At 42.1% G+C, this 19,282-nt stretch overlaps 1 protein-coding gene across 2 annotated transcripts in view; it reads left to right on the forward strand.

Moving 5' to 3' along the window:
- Positions 1 to 19,282, forward strand: part of LOC124361728 (zinc finger protein rotund-like) — a 476,333-nt gene that overhangs the window by 196,092 nt on the left and 260,959 nt on the right. For both annotated transcript variants that reach the window (XM_046815673.1, XM_046815674.1), the window contains exon 2: positions 15,529 to 15,744. In XM_046815673.1, coding sequence (XP_046671629.1) covers positions 15,529 to 15,744 — 216 coding nt within the window. The remainder of the gene's footprint in view (positions 1 to 15,528; positions 15,745 to 19,282) is intronic.

The following is a 19,282-nucleotide window of genomic DNA, read 5'->3' on the forward strand; positions in this document are numbered from 1 at the left end:
CCTTTTACTGTACATAAATTAATCGCGAATTCAAATAACTGTGTGGTTATAAAACTATACATTCATTTTAATCTGGCATTATCCCATGATACTGGGTTAACGTACGATAAATGCGTGTACTTTTTCTTTAATCTAGACACAAATAATAAAGTTGTTTCAGATATAACCATAACACATATACATGCCGGGGAGAGTAAAAACGCTAGTTAGTCTATGAATAATACACAAAAGTAGATTAGAGCTAAGCTTCAGCCCTGTTCGCGTTACAACAGGGACATCTGCCGGTCGGTTTGGGTTGGTATCGCCAACACTGCATCGCGGTGGAGAGCGTCCTCGTGGTCGCAGCTGCATGCCACGTCAAGCTGTTAAACAACGCAATCTATTTGTTCTCATAAAACATTATTAGGCTTGCTTTAATTATAATAATTATGCAAAACTAATTAAAATAAAACAAATTGACTTACTGCTAACATAAAAATTAATATAAAACATTACCTGTACCTGTTACTTATTACCATTTTTAAGGACTATTACTTGCTTGACCAAAATACTTATCTACAAACATGACCCTGAGAAAATTCGTATTTAAAATTAATTTTCAAGAAGAAACAGAGTATCGTCAGGCCGACTGCGTGTGTCGGGCCGACAGGGATAGAGAGCCTACTGTGTTGGCAAACCGTGCTTATAATACCCCAAGTAGGCGCACACACTGTAATCGATGACGCACAACACGAATACTAGTTGAAAAAACAGAGTATCGTCAGGCCGACTGTGTGTGTCGGGCCGACAGGGATAGAGAGCCCACTGTGTTGGCAAACCGTGCTTATAATACCCCAAGTAGGCGCACACACTGTAATCGATGACGCACAACACGAATACTAGTTGAAAAAACAGAGTATCGTCAGGCCGACTGTGTGTGTCGGGCCGACAGGGATAGAGAGCCCACTGTGTTGGCAAACCGTGCTTATAATACCCCAAGTAGGCGCACACACTGTAATCGATGACGCACAACACGAATACTAGTTGAAGAAACAGAGTATCGTCAGGCCGACTGTGTGTGTCGGGCCGACAGGGATAGAGAGCCTACTGTGTTGGCAAACCGTGCTTATAATACCCCAAGTAGGCGCACACACTGTAATCGATGACGCACAACACGAATACTAGTTGAAGAAACAGAGTATCGTCAGGCCGACTGTGTGTGTCGGGCCGACAGGGATAGAGAGCCTACTGTGTTGGCAAACCGTGCTTATAATACCCCAAGTAGGCGCACACACTGTAATCGATGACGCACAACACGAATACTAGTTGAAGAAACAGAGTATCGTCAGGCCGACTGTGTGTGTCGGGCCGACAGGGATTGAGAGCCTACTGTGTTGGCAAACCGTGCTTATAATACCCCAAGTAGGAGCACACACTGTAATCGATGACGCACAACACGAATACTAGTTGAAGAAACAGAGTATCGTCAGGCCGACTGCGTGTGTCGGGCCGACAGGGATTGAGAGCCTACTGTGTTGGCAAACCGTGCTTATAATACCCCAAGTAGGAGCACACACTGTAATCGATGACGCACAACACGAATACTAGTTGAAGAAACAGAGTATCGTCAGGCCGACTGTGTGTGTCGGGCCGACAGGGATAGAGAGCCTACTGTGTTGGCAAACCGTGCTTATAATACCCCAAGTAGGCGCACACACTGTAATCGATGACGCACAACACGAATACTAGTTGAAGAAACAGAGTATCGTCAGGCCGACTGTGTGTGTCGGGCCGACAGGGATAGAGAGCCTACTGTGTTGGCAAACCGTGCTTATAATACCCCAAGTAGGAGCACACACTGTAATCGATGACGCACAACACGAATACTAGTTGAAGAAACAGAGTATCGTCAGGCCGACTGTGTGTGTCGGGCCGACAGGGATAGAGAGCCTACTGTGTTGGCAAACCGTGCTTATAATACCCCAAGTAGGAGCACACACTGTAATCGATGACGCACAACACGAATACTAGTTGAAGAAACAGAGTATCGTCAGGCCGACTGCGTGTGTCGGGCCGACAGGGATAGAGAGCCTACTGTGTTGGCAAACCGTGCTTATAATACCCCAAGTAGGCACACACACTGTAATCGATGACGCACAACACGAATACTAGTTGAAGAAAAAGAAGTATCGTCAGGCCGACTGCGTGTGTCGGGCCGACAGGAATAGAGAGCCTACTGTGTTGGCAAACCGTGCTTATAATACCCCAAGTAGGCGCACACACTGTAATCGATGACGCACAACACGAATACTAGTTGAAGAAACTTTTACCATTTAAGCCATTTATCCACTTTCTGTCGTATATTTTCCAAACTCCCTGTGGGAATTACGAAATAGTTTAAGAAGGAAGAGATTGATTTCATTTTCCTCCCCTCTTTCTCCATAAAGCACACGATATGGACTCGAGGTACTGAATTAGGTAAAATACCGTTTTTTGTGTTTTCAAAATTGTACTAATATGAAAATCACGCATTTCAGTTATCTCTTACAATTTAGTTTAGTATGATGATACTCTGAAGCACCATTCGTCTCCATTACCTCCAGGTCTGTATGAGTGCACCTCGAAGGTCGATTGTTGCTCTGACCGTGCACCGATAATGCCCCCAGTCCGGCTCCAGATGACACCGGACCGTGAGATAAGACGTGTCGGTGTATGTAACATTGCGGTGTCATCTTGCCACCGTTTCATCAATCTACTCCGTCTGCTGCCGCCGTCCTACTCCTCATCGTCTCCTGGCCTGTACGATTGCACCTCGAAGGTCGATTGTTGCTCTGACCGTGCACCAATAATGCCCCAGCCCGGCTCCAGATGACACCGGACCGTGAGATAAGACGTGTCGGTGTATGTAACATTGCGGTGTCATCTTGCCACCGTTCCATCAATCTACTCCGTCTGCTGCCGCCGTCCTACTCCTCATCGTCTCCTGGCCTGTACGATTGCACCTCGAAGGTCGATTGTTGCTCTGACCGTGCACCAATAATGCCCCAGCCCGGCTCCAGATGACACCGGACCGTGAGATAAGACGTGTCGGTGTATGTAACATTGCGGTGTCATCTTGCCACCGTTCCATCAATCTACTCCGTCTGCTGCCGCCGTCCTACTCCTCATCGTCTCCTGGCCTGTATGATTGCACCTCGAAGGTCGATTGTTGCTCTGACCGTGCACCAATAATGCCCCAGCCCGGCTCCAGATGACACCGGACCGTGAGATAAGACGTGTCGGTGTATGTAACATTGCGGTGTCATCTTGCCACCGTTCCATCAATCTACTCCGTCTGCTGCCGCCGTCCTACTCTACATCGTGTTTATTAGTTTTTATTTAAATCACTTAATTGGGAATAAAAGTGCGATAATTAACGTACGGCAACTCGCAATTACCGCCCGGCCGCGGCGTAGTGACTCTGGTAATGTCTCCATCTGGTCACAACTCCGGTGACAAAGGTGCCGCCGCGGCTTCCTCTGCCGAGGCCCTTCTCCGGCCGGCACAATTTGCAATAACCTTCCATCTTCCATAATTGAGATTTTTATATTTTCCAATTTCCCTTGTTCTCAATGCACCGACTTGAACTCGGTTCCCCGCGTAAACGTATCGTATCTCTGCAACATACTTCAAGTAATTGTCGAGATGCGTAGTAATAGTATACTCGATGTAGTGACCAGTACGATCCATTAATGTGGGTATAACTGATGGAACCACTGTTGATATACCTGAGATGAAACGTTAATCCAAGCACTTCACAAATGGAAACATTTTTTATTCAAGTAACTAATATTAATATTTTTTTGTAAATTCTGAAAGAGTGTAAAATGTAAGCAACATTTATAATTGCGACAAAAGCATTCCGTATTTTGTTCGGAGTAATCTTGAAGCTCTGAGCTGGATGCTAGACGTGTCAAAAGATACATCTTTATTTTCGGTGCTTCAATATGCAATTTGGAATGCGGTAGGAGAAAGAAGACAATAGCACCAACCATGTTTGGCACGGAATCGGATGATGACACTGAAAGGTGGTTCTATCGGTTTTGTACTTGGGTTGTTTTTTATTTTTTATTTTAGATTATTTCCCTTCAAAACATTTTTTTGGAGACAGAAAAATTAAACTTCTTGAATACTCCTCCACAATGTATTTGCACCAAGTAGGGGTAAAGATAAGAATGTGATCTTCACAATATGTATAAATAATGGCGGGGTTTTAATGATCTATGGCTTAAGCGAATGATTTGTTTTATGAATTTTAATGTGTATGTTTTGTAATTAAATACATTGAAAATCACAACTACCTTTTTAGTCTTTTCGCGTATTATCCAACATATTGTAAACATTGCATATCATTATCCTCGGCTGATTTTCTGTAAACCTGATTACGAAATACCTAAAAACTGCTTTAAATGATAAATATACCACACCTTTGTAGATTACTGTATGTATATTTTATCGAAGACCTAGTGTTTCTGGTGACCGAGATCTTCAAGAGGTTAAATGATGTAATATGCCTTTTAGAGGCCACAACTAGAGGTTGAAATCTTTGAGACGGTTTATAGAGCTTAAAATTTGACTTCAATAGACTATACAGTATCAGCAAATAGGAGTTGCTGCTCAAGGTCAGGTAGTCGCCACACTCACGAGCAGAGAGGGTTGGGCCCAGCCCTGTCTCATGACAACGCCTTAGACTCATGACAAAAAACACTCTATGATAATTCAGTCTATTATACTCATTTAGTATATTCTGTTATGTTTAAATTTTTATATACTAACCACTTTAGGATAAAATTATAAATAACGAAAATCTTGTTTTGACTTTGTAGGTGCATTTAGTAACTAATATGAAGAAAATGCGGCCGGTCCTAGTGTCCTTCAATCGTGTGTATGGGGTCTACGTGTATTTGTATAAAACTACCTGCATCCAGCCGCAGTCACTATTTGCTAATACTATAACTAAAGTCGTAGCTGTGTATTTCTGGAAATCATTTGTCTGCTTACGTTGCTAGTTTCTGGATATTTAGCTGAACCAGAGATACTTACTAGACTTCATAGTTGACATTTACATTAGCTCTGTGACACTGATTAATTATATTATCAGTAATAGTAACCACTTTTGCTACGACATTCAAAGTTAGTTTGTAATAGAAATTTAAAAGACGTCTCTGTACATATGTTAGGCAGGTTACTTTACAAACGACAAATTTAGATAACACATGTAAACACATAACAAATCTGTAGACTATATGATTCCCTACTGATCCATTTAACGATACATAAACAACAAAAAACTGGTAGAGGTTGGGAGGCGGGGGCGGGGAAGTGCGTGGCACACGATGTAACAAAAACACGAAGTGTTTACAAACACGGGGCAAAAAACAAAGAGGATGACGAGGAAGTAAAAAACTATTGCATAATCGCGGTCTCCCGCGTCCATCCAAAAAACTACCGGGCCAAAAACGAAGGTTAGAATTAAAACTGTGAATGTTGCTGTAGGTCAGTGACCGGACCGGAATCGGTTTTTGTGGAGGCGTCAGTGAGAGTTGCATAATCCGTGGACTATTTTTTGTAGAGCCGACTGTCCCGCCACAATTGGGGCGTCGGAACCTGAAATACCTGTTCACTGCTCTGTGCAGGACTCGGGTCATCGGGACAGATTTATGAACTGCCAATGAGACTGCAATTCATCCTGATCCTGCAGAATATCGTCCTGATGGTGCAGGATACCTAGACAGGAGGTAGGAAAATAGCGAATCTGAAATACCTGTTCACTGCACTGTGCAGGATTCGGGTCAACGGGACAGATTTTTGAACTGCCAATGAGACTGCAATTCATCCTGATCGTGCAGAAATCGTCCTGATAGTGCAGGATACATAGGCAGGAGGTAGGACAGGAGCCAATCTGAAAAAGAGTAGTCGTGATTGACTAGAGCGTAACTAAAGAGCGTGAGCGTAATTAGAAGTGTTCACCTATTGACATACTATAATACACTAATTAGAAGTGTTCACCTATTGACATACTATAATACATTAATTAGAAGTGTTCACCTATTGACATACTATAATACATTAATTAGAAGTGTTCACCTATTGACATACTATAATACATTAATTAGAAGTGTTCACCTATTGACATACTATAATACATTAATTAGAAGTGTTCATCTATTGACATACTATAATACATTAATTAGAAGTGTTCACCTATTGACATACTATAATACATTAATTAGAAGTGTTCACCTATTGACATACTATAATACATTAATTAGAAGTGTTCATCTATTGACATACTATAATACATTAATTAGAAGTGTTCACCTATTGACATACTATAATACATTAATTAGAAGTGTTCATCTATTGACATACTATAATACATTAATTAGAAGTGTTCACCTATTGACATACTATAATACATTAATGAGAAGTGTTCATCTATTGACATACTATAATACGAGTACATAATATTTAGAAGTGTTCATCTATTGACATACTATAATACATTAATTAGAAGTGTTCACCTATTGACATACTATAATACATTAATTATGTCAACAAGAGTGTGTTGATCTCAACAGTGTATTTTTATAAGGTGTATACCAAAAGTAGTTAATTTTATAAATAAAAGTTTACACTAATTGGTCATGGTGTAACCTTGAGTAATACTGTAGTTTTATGAAAGTGTAGTGTACAAGTACAGTAGTAGTATTCATTGTTCTTAGTACTAAGCGGCAGTTATTATGACTGATACTCGTGTGTTGTGTGAACATGGCTCTCCACCTCCTAGCCAAAATATCTCGGCAAGTTAATTGTGTAGGCAATGTTTCAACGCTGTTTTATCCTGATGACTTTGGTGTCTAGAAATTGGTAATTAATTGTACTCTTGTTGTGTTGGCAGTTATGGTATATTGCGCTGTTTCAAAATGTATGTACACAGTGAGGGGTAGAGCTGGCTGTTATGTTGGCAGTTATGGTATATTGCGCTGTTTCAAAATGTATGTACACAGTGAGGGGTGGAGCTGGCTGTTGTGTTGGCAGTTATGGTATATTGCGCTGTTTCAAAATGTATGTACACAGTGAGGGGTGGAGCTGGCTGTTGTGTTGGCAGTTATGGTATATTGCGCTGTTTCAAAATGTATGTACACAGTGAGGGGTGGAGCTGGCTGTTATGTTGGCAGTTATGGTATATTGCGCTGTTTCAAAATGTATGTACACAGTGAGGGGTGGAGCTGGCTGTTATGTTGGCAGTTATGGTATATTGCGCTGTTTCAAAATGTATGTACACAGTGAGGGGTAGAGCTGGCTGTTGTGTTGGCAGTTATGGTATATTGCGCTGTTTCAAAATGTATGTACACAGTGAGGGGTGGAGCTGGCTGTTGTGTTGGCAGTTATGGTATATTGCGCTGTTTCAAAATGTGTGTACACAGTGAGGGGTGGAGCTGGCTGTTGTGTTGGCAGTTATGGTATATTGCGCTGTTTCAAAATGTATGTACACAGTGAGGGGTGGAGCTGGCTGTTGTGTTGGCAGTTATGGTATATTGCGCTGTTTCAAAATGTGTGTACACAGTGAGGGGTGGAGCTGGCTGTTGTGTTGGCAGTTATGGTATATTGCGCTGTTTCAAAATGTATGTACACAGTGAGGGGTGGAGCTGGCTGTTGTGTTGGCAGTTATGGTATATTGCGCTGTTTCAAAATGTATGTACACAGTGAGGGGTGGAGCTGGCTGTTGTGTTGGCAGTTATGGTATATTGCGCTGTTTCAAAATGTATGTACACAGTGAGGGGTGGAGCTGGCTGTTGTGTTGGCAGTTATGGTATATTGCGCTGTTTCAAAATGTATGTACACAGTGAGGGGTGGAGCTGGCTGTTGTGTTGGCAGTTATGGTATATTGCGCTGTTTCAAAATGTATGTACACAGTGAGGGGTGGAGCTGGCTGTTATGTTGGCAGTTATGGTATATTGCGCTGTTTCAAAATGTATGTACACAGTGAGGGGTGGAGCTGGCTGTTGTGTTGGCAGTTATGGTATATTGCGCTGTTTCAAAATGTGTGTACACAGTGAGGGGTGGAGCTGGCTGTTGTGTTGGCAGTTATGGTATATTGCGCTGTTTCAAAATGTGTGTACACAGTGAGGGGTGGAGCTGGCTGTTGTGTTGGCAGTTATGGTATATTGCGCTGTTTCAAAATGTATGTACACAGTGAGGGGTGGAGCTGGCTGTTGTGTTGGCAGTTATGGTATATTGCGCTGTTTCAAAATGTATGTACACAGTGAGGGGTAGAGCTGGCTGTTGTGTTGGCAGTTATGGTATATTGCGCTGTTTCAAAATGTATGTACACAGTGAGGGGTAGAGCTGGCTGTTATGTTGGATCAAATTTAATGATAGACCAACAATCAACATTCAAACATAGCAATATTACATTGAAGCAAAAAAACTTTCACCATATTAAATATTCACTATGTACTCGTGTACACGCTGACGTCATTAAAGTCAGCGCTATTTTGTTACATACGAGTACATTTAAATAAGTTACACATATTTTCACACCTAAAGCTATACGCTAAATAATTGTTGTCTGATTGCATTAAATATCATATTTTAACATTAGTTTTTAAGTACTTAAAAAATTGTCAAATTTCAAGGTTTACATTGAAAAAAGTGGTTATTTTAAATATCCCTTTGGTGTGTCCATTGAAGCATAATCATGTTTTAATGTCACTACTAAGACAAAAACCCTCTGACTTTATTGATCCTAACCACTAACTTATAAGTAGATATAGATTAATGCATTTAAATCACTGTCAAATATTACAATTAAATATGTTATATTAACACATACTTGATATATAAGTAAGTTATTTCGTCTATGTACTTTGTTCAAGGATTACACGTGCTGTTAAGGACGAACTTTTTCTTGCACGTTTTTTAAGAACCCCTATTCCAGTCCGCTTTAGTTTTTTTAAACTGTAAGCAGGCTTAATCTCGATCGTTGATAGAAAATTACTTTGGAGAAATTCTTTTTTTTTATAAAAAAATTACAGTTCGGTATTTTGATTATGTGGAAGGGTTATTAGAGTAAAACTGCAGATATGATCTCGCATGATCTTAATTATGACTAAGGGGACGTCTGACGTACAGGTGCGTTCGCGAACATGCAATTATTTATTTTGTCTTCGTGTAGACAAGCGCGTTTTGTAGTCCCGCATCCTACACACTCGTACTTTGTTTATGGAATTAGCGGTGAGGTAAGTACTGAGTACAGGTGTTTCACAGTTCCACTATTAGCGATTGACTCGATTATTGAAGGATGGTCGGGTCCAGTTGATGGACAGAGGTCGGCTGTGGAGAGACGTAGTATCGCCCGCATCACCGCCGGCTTTCCCCGGTCCCCGCATCGAACAGTCTCGTTAACACTCTCGCTGCCTCATCAGCTCTGAATTCGGCCTAGTAATTATTGAGTCCGACAACACATATTTCAACGTTTCGCCCCGGCTTTTAGCCGGCCTTTAGCGACATTCGGAGACATTTGCATAATTCTGTCGTCCGAATCGAGTGGTCCGGTCGGGGAGAGAAATTAGTCGACTTAGTGAAACTCATACGTGGTTTATCTGCTTGGAATCAAGAGTAATGAGCCCGTCTGACTGGACGTCAGTTTTTGTATTTGGGATTTACGTAGACACCTTTATCCGGGGGCCTTGACAACTTCATTCACCACACATTTTGTGTTCGAAATGGAACCCAATTAATTGAAACTTTCAAAACCCAAATCCATGACCCACTCTTGAAGTGAATTCTGATAAAGCCTCTGAGAATGTTTAGAGGATAATTTTGACAGAGGTGTAATTTCCTGGTTCCGTAGTTAATGTGTAGGTGAGTCTTCGCGGCCTAGGCTAGACTATGCATTGCTATTAGTTTATATTATGTACAACCCCTGTGTTAACAATTGATGCACATATTCCACCTGTTGCCCGGATTGCGGTCCGAGGTCTGCTGAAGACGTCGACCCTGTCACACTGACGAGGTACAGCAGATCGGTTCATTAGTGTAGGAAGTGATGGACGATGTTTAACGCGTATTTGCGTCCCTGTGTTAACAATCGATGCACATATTCCACCTGTTGCCCGGATTACCGTACGAGGTCTGCTGAAGACGTCGACCCTGTCACACTGACGAGGTACAGCAGATTCGGTTCATTAGTGTAGGAAGTGATGGACGATGTTTAACGCGTATTTGCGTCCCTGTGTTAACAATCGATGCACATATTCCACCTGTTGCCCGGATTACCTTACGAGGTCTGCTGAAGACGTCGACCCTGTCACACTGACGAGGTACAGCAGATTGGTTCATTAGTGTAGGAAGTGATGGACGATGTTTAACGCGTATTTGCGTCCCTGTGTTAACAATCGATGCACATATTCCACCTGTTGCCCGGATTACCGTACGAGGTCTGCTGAAGACGTCGACCCTGTCACACTGACGAGGTACAGCAGATTGGTTCATTAGTGTAGGAAGTGATGGACGATGTTTAACGCGTATTTGCGTCCCTGTGTTAACAATCGATGCACATATTCCACCTGTTGCCCGGATTACCGTACGAGGTCTGCTGAAGACGTCGACCCTGTCACACTGACGAGGTACAGCAGATTGGTTCATTAGTGTAGGAAGTGATGGACGATGTTTAACGCGTATTTGCGTCCCTGTGTTAACAATCGATGCACATATTCCACCTGTTGCCCGGATTACCGTACGAGGTCTGCTGAAGACGTCGACCCTGTCACACTGACGAGGTACAGCAGATTGGTTCATTAGTGTAGGAAGTGATGGACGATGTTTAACGCGTATTTGCGTCCCTGTGTTAACAATCGATGCACATATTCCACCTGTTGCCCGGATTACCGTACGAGGTCTGCTGAAGACGTCGACCCTGTCACACTGACGAGGTACAGCAGATTGGTTCATTAGTGTAGGAAGTGATGGACGATGTTTAACGCGTATTTGCGTCCCTGTGTTAACAATCGATGCACATATTCCACCTGTTGCCCGGATTACCGTACGAGGTCTGCTGAAGACGTCGACCCTGTCACACTGACGAGGTACAGCAGATCGGTTCATTAGTGTAGGAAGTGATGGACGATGTTTAACGCGTATTTGCGTCCCTGTGTTAACAATCGATGCACATATTCCACCTGTTGCCCGGATTACCGTACGAGGTCTGCTGAAGACGTCGACCCTGTCACACTGACGAGGTACAGCAGATTGGTTCATTAGTGTAGGAAGTGATGGACGATGTTTAACGCGTATTTGCGTCCCTGTGTTAACAATCGATGCACATATTCCACCTGTTGCCCGGATTACCGTACGAGGTCTGCTGAAGACGTCGACCCTGTCACACTGACGAGGTACAGCAGATTGGTTCATTAGTGTAGGAAGTGATGGACGATGTTTAACGCGTATTTGCGTCCCTGTGTTAACAATCGATGCACATATTCCACCTGTTGCCCGGATTACCGTACGAGGTCTGCTGAAGACGTCGACCCTGTCACACTGACGAGGTACAGCAGATTGGTTCATTAGTGTAGGAAGTGATGGACGATGTTTAACGCGTATTTGCGTCCCTGTGTTAACAATCGATGCACATATTCCACCTGTTGCCCGGATTACCGTACGAGGTCTGCTGAAGACGTCGACCCTGTCACACTGACGAGGTACAGCAGATTGGTTCATTAGTGTAGGAAGTGATGGACGATGTTTAACGCGTATTTGCGTCCCTGTGTTAACAATCGATGCACATATTCCACCTGTTGCCCGGATTACCGTACGAGGTCTGCTGAAGACGTCGACCCTGTCACACTGACGAGGTACAACAGATTGGTTCATTAGTGTAGGAAGTGATGGACGATGTTTAACGCGTATTTGCGTCCCTGTGTTAACAATCGATGCACATATTCCACCTGTTGCCCGGATTACCGTACGAGGTCTGCTGAAGACATCGACCCTGTCACACTGACGAGGTACAGCAGATTGGTTCATTAGTGTAGGAAGTGATGGACGATGTTTAACGCGTATTTGCGTCCCTGTGTTAACAATCGATGCACATATTCCACCTGTTGCCCGGATTACCGTACGAGGTCTGCTGAAGACGTCGACCCTGTCACACTGACGAGGTACAACAGATTGGTTCATTAGTGTAGGAAGTGATGGACGATGTTTAACGCTTATTTGCGTCCCTGTGTTAACAATCGATGCACATATTCCACCTGTTGCCCGGATTACCGTACGAGGTCTGCTGAAGACGTCGACCCTGTCACACTGACGAGGTACAGCAGATTGGTTCATTAGTGTAGGAAGTGATGGACGATGTTTAACCGCGTATTTGCGTCCCTGTGTTAACAATCGATGCACATATTCCACCTGTTGCCCGGATTACCGTACGAGGTCTGCTGAAGACGTCGACCCTGTCACACTGACGAGGTACAGCATATTGGTTCATTAGTGTAGGAAGTGATGGACGATGTTTAACGCGTATTTGCGTCCCTGTGTTAACAATCGATGCACATATTCCACCTGTTGCCCGGATTACCGTACGAGGTCTGCTGAAGACGTCGACCCTGTCACACTGACGAGGTACAGCAGATTGGTTCATTAGTGTAGGAAGTGATGGACGATGTTTAACGCGTATTTGCCGTCCTCTTTGTTAACAATCGATGCACATATTCCACCTGTTGCCAGGATTACCTTACGAGGTCTGCTGAAGACGTCGACCCTGTCACACTGACGAGGTACAGCAGATTGGTTCATTAGTGTAGGAAGTTGATGGACGATGTTTAACGCGTATTTTGCGTCCCTGTGTTAATCGATGCACAATATTCAATTACCTACGAGGTCTGCTGAAGACGTCGACCCTGTCACACTGACGATATTCATTAGTGTAGGAATGATGGACGATGTTTAACGCGTATTTGCGTCCCTGTGTTAACAATCGATGCACATATTCCACCTTCCTGATTTACGAGGTCTGCTGAAGACATCGACCCTGTCACACTGACGAGGTACAGCAGATTGGTTCATTAGTGTAGGAAGTGATAGACGATGTTTAAGTACTGTGTTTACAATCGTATTTCGTCTGCCTGACCCTGTCACACTGACGAGGTACAGATTGGTTCATTAGTGTAGGAAGTGATGGACGATGTTTAATAACTGTTGTTCCCGTATCGAGTCTGCGAGACGTCGATGTCACACTGACGAGGTACAGCAGATTGGTTCATTCGTGGAAGTGATAGACGATGTTTAACGCGTATTTGCGTCCCTGTGTTAACAATCGATGCACATATTCCACCTGTTGCCCGGATTACCGTACGAGGTCTGCTGAAGACGTCGACCCTGTCACACTGACGAGGTACAGCAGATTGGTTCATTAGTGTAGGAAGTGATGGACGATGTTTAACGCGTATTTGCGTCCCTGTGTTAACAATCGATGCACATATTCCACCTGTTGCCCGGATTACCGTACGAGGTCTGCTGAAGACGTCGACCCTGTCACACTGACGAGGTACAGCAGATTGGTTCATTAGTGTAGGAAGTGATGGACGATGTTTAACGCGTATTTGCGTTGTGTCGAGCTCGGTTAAGTAATGGCCGGGGTAACCACGTGTCGCAGATGTAGATAGACGTGTGATAGTGAGGGACCGGTGGACCGTGGTGATCCGCGCGGACATACGTCCACTCCGGTTGTGGTGACTGGCCGATCACCGTTCACCAGTCACCGCGACACGACGTGCCGAGGCGAGAGTTGGCGCGATGGCGCCGCGATGCAACCGGAGAGCAGCCACCCGCACCCGCACCCGCTCCAGTTTCCCGCCAATTTTTATTTCACTCGGCCAGTCTCAACTGAGATGTCGGAGATGGAGTTTGCATCTCATATTCCGTGCTTCAGATCTCATTACGGAATCGACAACTTCAATCCCATCCATAACACCTGTTGGCTGAGCGTTAGCGAATGTCTGTCTGTGTGTCAAGAACGAACCGGCCTAAAGAATTGAATTTCTGTACAAGCAAACATCGAGTTTGTGGTGGTGCACGTGATGACGGTGCCATGGGATTTGGCTGAGCGTCGCTAAAACTTGTAACTCAGTAGGGTGGCACAATTCCTCTTTTATCTGCCGTACCAGTGGCATGTATACATTTATATCCTGCCTGTATTTCTGTCAGCAGGACATCTCAAGAAGACAATGAACTATAGAACTCAGCTACACATATTGTATCATTCTTACCTGGCTATTAATACCTGCCACTTTCCCTTGCTGTGTTCCCCTGCGAATTGCTAATTGGTCGGAAATATACATCAGGGTCAGAAAGGGTTTTACTTCCTAAACTGATGTATACTACAGAAAATAAATTTACAACATAATGGTTTGCTCGTCATGGTTTTGTAAGATATATATAATTAGAGCTATGTTTACGAATAGTTGTACTGATGTATTTTCAGAACCTTTAAAAGCATCGGTTATGTACAGATCATTCAGTATTGCTTGTTCTGGTAACAATAATTTTGTCTAACGCCACATTTACATTTATTTAGAACTATTCACAACTTTACTTTATGTTTGTTCCTCTTGTCGTAAAAGTCTGAAAGACCTCAGTTTAATTAGTTTTTAGAAGGTCATACTGACGATCTAGCCGTATACCCAAGGTTATTAATGCCTCTTTCAGAAGGTTCGGCAATTAAATAAATAAGCCTTGACAGAAAACGTCAATATATGTAAATCCAAACTCAGTAATAGCCACAATTTTCATTATAATAAAAAAAATATTATTTCTCTATGTGTCCATTTTACATAACCAATATTGATATACATTTACGCTTCACACCTACGTGTCGTGGACCGTGCATCTCGCAAGCAAGAAAATGCAGTTCGGGTGTCGGTTTTTGTAGTTTTAGGGGTTATTGGTCAAGCTCGTCGAATAGTCAAGAGTTCATTTATTTATATTGTATAAAATGCGCATTAGTTGTTCGTGGATTCAATAAGGGAATCGATTTTTCTTCTCCTGAGAAAAGATTAGAATATCACTCGCACTGGTTTATTTGGGGGTTGAAATGGGGGAGATGGTGAACACATTAAATTCAAAATGATAAATTTACAAAGACCACGTTTTTTCTTCACTCACATAAAACCAGTGATATGTAAATAAAATTATTGTTTCATCAGCATTAGTCAAATACACTAAGCAAATGATCATACAATTATAATTTTCTGTATCTGTAATTATTTGCACAATGCGCATTGGCGCTAACATCCCGAAGTACATGCCTAGGAGAAAGTCTCCCCAAACAGTGTGCTCTCTAGACAGGTCTGAGACTTGACTGCATTTCAAACTTTTTTTAGACCATAAATAATAACGATAAGAATGATATAATTATAATATTTTTCAGTGAATTCTGACATCAGTAATGTTTTTAGATGATATATGACAAAATATGTTGAGTAAATATCGGTAACATTTGTGTTTCAGAAAGCTGCGTTCGTGTGGGAGGGGAGCCAACACGGTGGGGGTGGTGGCGGCGGCCCTGGGGTGTCCGGGGGCCACGGCAAGTGTGGGGGGCCCGCGGGAGGACAGGGCCAGGGGGGCCTCGTCCACTGGATGTCCGCTGTCATGGCCGAACACATGAACAATGTCAGTACCAACCACCACGACGGCATCCATTACATGTGGAACAGCGGAGTGGAGGTAAGCAGTGCAATTAACTTTTTCAGGTATTCGTAACGTCTGTGTAAATACTCTTGGCCTACTACAGTGAAAATTACACGTATCAGTAAAAGTATGTGATAATGATAGCGAGTAAGCCGTATCGGGAGCGGCAAGGCTGATTAGAGCTATCATTACCTTTAATCACTTCGAATCTGGAAATTAATTTAATTTGTACGTAATATTTAGAGGAAACAGTTAATATGCCTTGATTATATATTCTTTTAGGTTAAATCTGTAATTTGTTTAATTAGAAAAAGATGTTTTTTATTCAGTTGATAGAGTGAGTCGGCTCTGGTTGTTTATTATCTGCCTTTTGCAGATATTCTACTATCAAAAACTGTACCTTTAAAGCCTCTATTTGCCACTTTTCAGTTAAAACCAAAGTGGTTTTGAAGGCCCAAAGCAAGAAGCAAAAGTTAGTCGTAAGTAAAGCGTTCGAGGAATGAGAAAGTCCATTAGGTCTCGCGATCCGAAGGCCTCGAGATCAAGTGAGTGGCAGTGACAGAGCGGGAGAGTAAATCGCAGCGGCAGGAATCAGAACAGGTACCAGAACAATAACACAGAGGTTCTGGTCGGTCGTGAAACGAAACTTGCTTTCGAGAATGTGGATCTATTCAAGAGCAAGGCAGCAGCAGCAGGTCTGACATTAGCTGGCAGTGTGTCAGCGCATTGCGGAACTGTAGAGGAAGTAAGATCTGACGTCACATCTGTGTCACTTGTGTAAGTCCCGACTAGATGTCCACGGCTGTGTCTTGCCCTTCCTTACCAGGAGCCGCAGTAACCGTGATATAACCCCAACCTTGGCCCACCGGCCACTTTCTTCCTCCGCGAGAATGCTGAATGAAACCTGCTCTAGAGTCAAGTGCAAGGAGAGTGTGAGTGTCTGACGACTGTCTAGACTCAGCCCAGTCGGACTCGTTCTATAGCAGGTTCCAGTGGCTCGGGAACGTATGCTAATATTGTTTTGGGTCCGGCCGTTCAACCTTTTTTTGCTAAGGAATATGAACTTGTACTTTCCGAAGATGAGGTGCTCGACTGTGTTGTAAACAATTAAGCGTTTCCTCTCAGAGAAGGTTCCATGTGGTTCCATGTTTTGATGTTGGTAATAAAAATAGTCCAAACGAACAACTATCTATTTCTGTAATAAGCTTTCAAATACCAATAAGGTGTGTCTAGTTCAAAAAGCCTTATTTTCGTGGTCGAAGAAAGAAAATTTGTTACAAAATGTTACGAGACATCGTATTTCAGCGTTTCAATCTGACCTCAGGCGTTCGTATGAAATGAAATGAAAATGTCTTTATTAGAAGTGAAGTTAGGACTATAAAGTCCTCTCTACCACTTAACCTCTTAAAAAATATATACATACATACATTTATAACGGAAAATAAATCTATTTATTTACATTATATACTAAATGAATCTTAATGTATGTATGTAATTAATGCAAATTTATACATTTTTACAATACTATAAGAATACACACACGCATTCATCAACTTGTATTCAATTGCCCTAAGTACCACATTCCAGTGTGTGTGTGTGTGTGTGTGTGTGTTCTGTTATACATGAACTGTAAAAGGTTTTGTCAGCATTATCAACTTTGTGCTGTAGGAATGCTCTCTTTTATCGTATTCCACGAGAGTATCGAGCAAGTCTGAGGCCCATGACGATAGGCAGAATAAGGGTGAACTCCTTAACAATCAATTAAACAATCCACTGTCTGCAAGAAAGAAGTAACCCGAGATCTCCAGTATTATTACGATCACGCAAAACTTAGCATATTGAAGGTTCAAGTGATCAGGGTCTATGTTGATATTACTGTATGTAAAGAGATGGAGCCTGGGAACTCAGGTAAGATGTTTGTTTTGTCACTCCAGACCTGATGACCCCATTAGGTCCTAATCGCTCTGATCAATATTCAAACATGCGGTTATCTTTGTTATGGTAAGGGCCGCCCGTGGAGGTCGATACTCTGTGATCGGGACCCGACGACAGCTGATGTCTCCGACTCCCGAGGGTCGAGTCGGTATAGGCGGCAGGCGACAGGCCTATTTCCCTAACCTCTAAATTCCAAACATAAGATTGGAAACTTTTGCTATATTGATAGAAGACTATACAACTTATACCTTAGACTATGTTTTGAAGGAACATATTCGCCAAAGAAATTTGTTCATTTTTACGTCACATGTGTTTTACTGCAAGTATTAATTTGTGTAAACAATTTGGTTTGAACTTATAAATATATATAATTTTTAACTTTTAATCTGCAAATACAGCTGTTTGTGGTAAAACTCACCATAACCTTAACGGCTTGTCAAGATATTCCCCTGTAATAATAAGTGCATGTAAAAAGGGAAATTGAATTGATATTTGAAACCAGTTAATATTATCCAAATTTTATAATATGTTGACTTCTTTCTTCATTGCCACTAGCATTAGCTATTCTCCTAGACAGAATTACTTTTATTAAATTGTTTTATTATCTCGCACAATATATAAACAGTTATCAGGATATACTCACAATGGTTTCCCCCCTCGCTAAAAAAAATTAATTCCCCATATTTACCAGGTTTTTGATTACAAGTTAGAATAAATGGTAAATTACCGTATTTTTTGCCGTAGCTTCAAATTATTTTAAAAGAATCATTATGTTAATTATCAAAATATAAGTAATAGAAAATGTTATTTGTAATAGGAATAAATATGTATTTTATTCTCTATAAATGTCTCTTCTTGAAGAAGTCAATTTATTTTGAGTCCAAAATAAAGAAGAAACGAAAAGGTTAATTGCATATGAATGTGGGAAAGGCACTAGAACACTCACTTTTATCATGTTTTCGGATTTACTTTAATTTTGATTTTCTGATCGACAAGTTTCTGAACTAATTCATATTGAACAGTAACACTTACTTTATGAAATTTGTGTAGCTGAATTTTTTAAGTTACATATTTGTATAAAATTAAAATCATGTTAAGTTTTATTTATCTATTTTATTACTAAGAAAAAAAAATTGTATAACGTATTTGTTGGATCACCTGAAGCGAGTACATTTCATTAAAAACGGAAGCGTGTGTTGGTGCATAAACGAATGGCAGAACCGGAAACCCGTTGGGACCCAGAAAAAATAACTTTTTCTACAGTTTTTTCTCATCACGGTACGTTGAGTAGCAGGTATCCGTTGGCCAGAGGTATGCAAAAACGCTGTAGAAAACAATGCAAGCCCGGGGATGTTCTGAAGCCATATAATTAAATATGCCGATCGTATTTAAATATGCGAACTGGCATTGTTCAGATGCAAAGTAGGCCGCATAGAACAAAAAAAAAACCGGCTCAAGAAGCACCCTCACCCCGCTGGAAGATAGTCACTCTTTTGTTTACACTTCACCCCAACTTTATTAATGAACGATTCCCCTACTCACGGGTCTTCGAGTCGTTTGTTTTTCTCCCTAGCCCGTAGCGGCAGTGCCGCGTACCTGTTCCTATTATTTTAGGGGTGTTTTTACCCCGGCCGAGGGG

Source organism: Homalodisca vitripennis, chromosome 5 (assembly GCF_021130785.1).
Source record: "Homalodisca vitripennis isolate AUS2020 chromosome 5, UT_GWSS_2.1, whole genome shotgun sequence".
Taxonomy (NCBI): domain Eukaryota; kingdom Metazoa; phylum Arthropoda; class Insecta; order Hemiptera; family Cicadellidae; genus Homalodisca; species Homalodisca vitripennis.